General features: G+C 37.5%; 1 protein-coding gene across 1 annotated transcript; it reads right to left on the reverse strand.

Annotated features, from left to right (window-relative positions):
* Nucleotides 1-368: 368 nt before the first annotated feature.
* On the reverse strand, nucleotides 369-2012 carry LOC149385778 (phospho-2-dehydro-3-deoxyheptonate aldolase 1, chloroplastic-like). Its single transcript, XM_089626401.1, has 4 exons — nucleotides 1946-2012; nucleotides 1067-1288; nucleotides 625-1019; nucleotides 369-479 (listed from the first exon to the last, which is right to left on the reverse strand). The coding sequence occupies exons 1-4, from the start codon at nucleotides 2010-2012 to the stop codon at nucleotides 369-371; spliced, it is 795 nt and encodes a 264-aa protein (XP_089482527.1).
* Nucleotides 2013-3149: the final 1137 nt, after the last annotated feature.

Raw genomic sequence — 3149 nt, forward strand, 5'->3', positions numbered from 1 at the left:
AACAGTAAATACAATTTACTAATTATTTCCGTGAACAATCGAGGACTAAAAATCCGACAGTAAATCATATTAACCATTGAGTAAATCATTCGTTTCTATGGTAAATATAACAGTAAATCCGATTTACTGTTATATCGCTCTTCTCTTTCATTTTCACATCAGAGATGAAGACTAGTTAATCTAGCAGTAAATACGATTTACTAATTATTTTCATGAACAATCGAGGACAGTAAATCATATTAATCATTAAGTAAATCATTCGTTTCTATGGTAAATATAACCGTTGGATAAATTCAACATAAATTTGAGACAAAAATTCTACTAAACTAATTTGGAGTTGAAATCAATGGCCGCATTAAAACAACCAATCAGGCGTCGCCGTTGATGTTGTCTCCTCTGTAGCTCGGCAGCTTCACGCCGTCCTTCTCCTCAAACCCGTCCGACCGAGGCTTCGCAAACTGCCCCGCCATTCTTCCCACCTACTCAACCGCAAATTATAACCATGAATAACATAATACGAGTCAACCCTGAGTCTTTTTCCTAATCAATTTCAGAATAGTCATATTCGTCTAATTGCTAGAAGGCAAAATAATGATGATAATAAGAATGGGTTTGGTGTGTGACCTTGACAACGGGCATTTGGCCGCCGAACATGAGTACGGCTCCCATCTGGAGGAGGATTCGGAAGGTGTCTCTGATGTTGTTAGCGTCGAACTCCTTGAAGCTCTCGGCGCAATCGCCGCCCTGGAGGAGGAACGCGTTTCCCATGGCGGCCTCTCCAATCCGCTCCTCCAGGCTCTGAGCCTCTCCGGCGAACACGATCGGCGGGAACGACTCGATCGTCTTCAGCACCGACTCAAGCTCCGCCTGATCCGGATACTCCGGCTGCTGCAGCGCCGTCTTCGCCTTCCAGCTCTCGATCGCCCATCTCCCCGCCGCCGCAGAGGTGGCGGCCATTCGAAATCCGCCGTCGTCAACGCAGAGGTGGCGGCCATTCGAAATTCGCCGGAAACTCGCGCCTGACTCGATAAATCTCGCCGCCGTGTCCAGATCCCAATTCGCCGACTCCGTTTAACGACCTTCACGAACGATCTCGCCGAGCGTATCACGCCGTGGAGGAACACCTTGAAGTGGCTCGGCATGAGAGGCGATGGAACGTCGTGAAGTGGCTCGGCCTCCGCCGATTCGATGTCCTCGGAGAACGACCCGAACGGAGATCCATTCGACGAAACCCTAACTGGCTTGATTTGAATATCGCTTGTGAAGCTCAGGATTCTTGGTCTTGGCACTGACGAAATGAGATGTGCAACAAGATGTGGGCAAAGGGTATTTTTGGACTTTTGATAAGTGTGGGCTATTTACCTAAATAAATTCATAGTTTGATTATTATTTTAAACTCCCCCATGTATAAAGGCTATGTATTAACAAATCTCTTTTCGTTTCTTCTGATTTGGATTCGGAGACACAAAAAGATTCTCGGCCTAATCCCGATGTAGCCGGTTCCTACTTTCACGCCCACAAATCTGTATTATTATTTTTGTGTGTGTAAAATTCAAAGCGTATTAATATATTTCGGATTTTATTTTTCAAAATATGATTTCAAGTTTCAACATCACAAACCTTCAGTAAGCTTTAAATTTGGGAAGAAAAAAAAATTCTAACGGATAAAAAAAGAAATTAATTCAACTGTATCCATGATTCAGATACAGACTAATAAATTTATTCTTCTAAAGGTGGGAACAATAATTTCTGGGAGGAGGATTTTGTAATTAGAATAAATTAGTTCTAGGACAAACTTTTAAACTTTATTCATACTAAGATAATCCTAATTAATTTAATTTTAAGAATATTTTATTCATATTGTTCATTTACTCTTCAACCCAAGTTGTGAGTAGTACATTTTGTTTCATTAGAATATTTTGTTGGAGCTTGAGTTTCAAGCTACCTTCGTCGACAAAGTATGTACTCGGATCATTTTTGAACAAGTTGTTCCAAAACTCTATCGAGCTCATCGTTAGTTCTTAGGTCAGAAAACCATCAAGAGCTATGTTGTTTGAAAGACTCTGAATTTTGATTTTACTAAAAATGGTCGTTCTAAAATTTCACGAGTTAGCCAATATATTTGCAATTTCTCTTTTTAAAATCGATAAATTACAATTTTATCTTTTTTAAAATCCTTAAAATTTATTTAGAACTCTCCAAGAGAAGAAAAAAAAATGGTACATAGCTAAAAAAAAATGGTACACCTATATTGAACCAATCCTAAGAGTGATAGCTCAAAATTATTAAGGCTCGTTGTTCAAATAGGTATGTGGTTAATCATAGACTAGAGTAAACTTGGCTATCGGCGAGGAAGCTATCGGGAGGAAGGGCTTCCGATTGCTTATTTTGCCTCACGGAAATGGCCGTATTCAATGCCTGTGGAAGTGGTAGAATGGTTTCTGCGACATATCGGTAATGGTAGTTAAGGCATACAGAATAAATATTTTTGCAGGTTTGTTTTGGGTTTTTTTTTTATTAAATATAGGCCGTTGGATGTAAAATCTAACGGCCCATATTCAATGTTGACATTTCACGTCTACATAAAATTCACAAAATTTCAGAGTTTTGAGATTCCTCCAAAATTTTGTTCGACGAATGTATAACTCATCGTTAAACATGAAATGTTTGATTGTTGCGTTATCTCAATTGATATAGATACCATTAAATCCGTCGGCTTCGTGTTCTTGGGGAATAAGCCTGGTTAGGACTTTTTCCGTGAAAATTAAAAGAACTACGGATAAATAAGCGTCCATTAGATATATAACCAACTTAAATATTTGTTTTTGTAAAATAGTCAATATTTCGTAAATCTTAATTAAATAGTCATTGCATTTTATTTACGTTTATTTACAAGCGTATGTTTACAAAAATATTCATAAATATATTTAAAAAAAAAAATTGAACTTATTTATGAGTATTTTTGTAAAAATACACTTGTAAATAATGGACCCTTATTTATACCTTGTAAAATGCATTGACTATATATCTAAGATTTACGAAACGTTGACTATTTTGTTAAACCTAGATGTTTAAGTCGACTGTTTTACTAATTTTTAAAAAAAATAATATCTCATTGCATGAAACCTCGACCCAAAAAAAAAACGACA

This window comes from Urtica dioica, chromosome 9 (assembly GCF_054948205.1).
Source record: "Urtica dioica subsp. dioica isolate 48M chromosome 9, U.dioica_male_clone48M_v1_H2, whole genome shotgun sequence".
Taxonomy (NCBI): domain Eukaryota; kingdom Viridiplantae; phylum Streptophyta; class Magnoliopsida; order Rosales; family Urticaceae; genus Urtica; species Urtica dioica.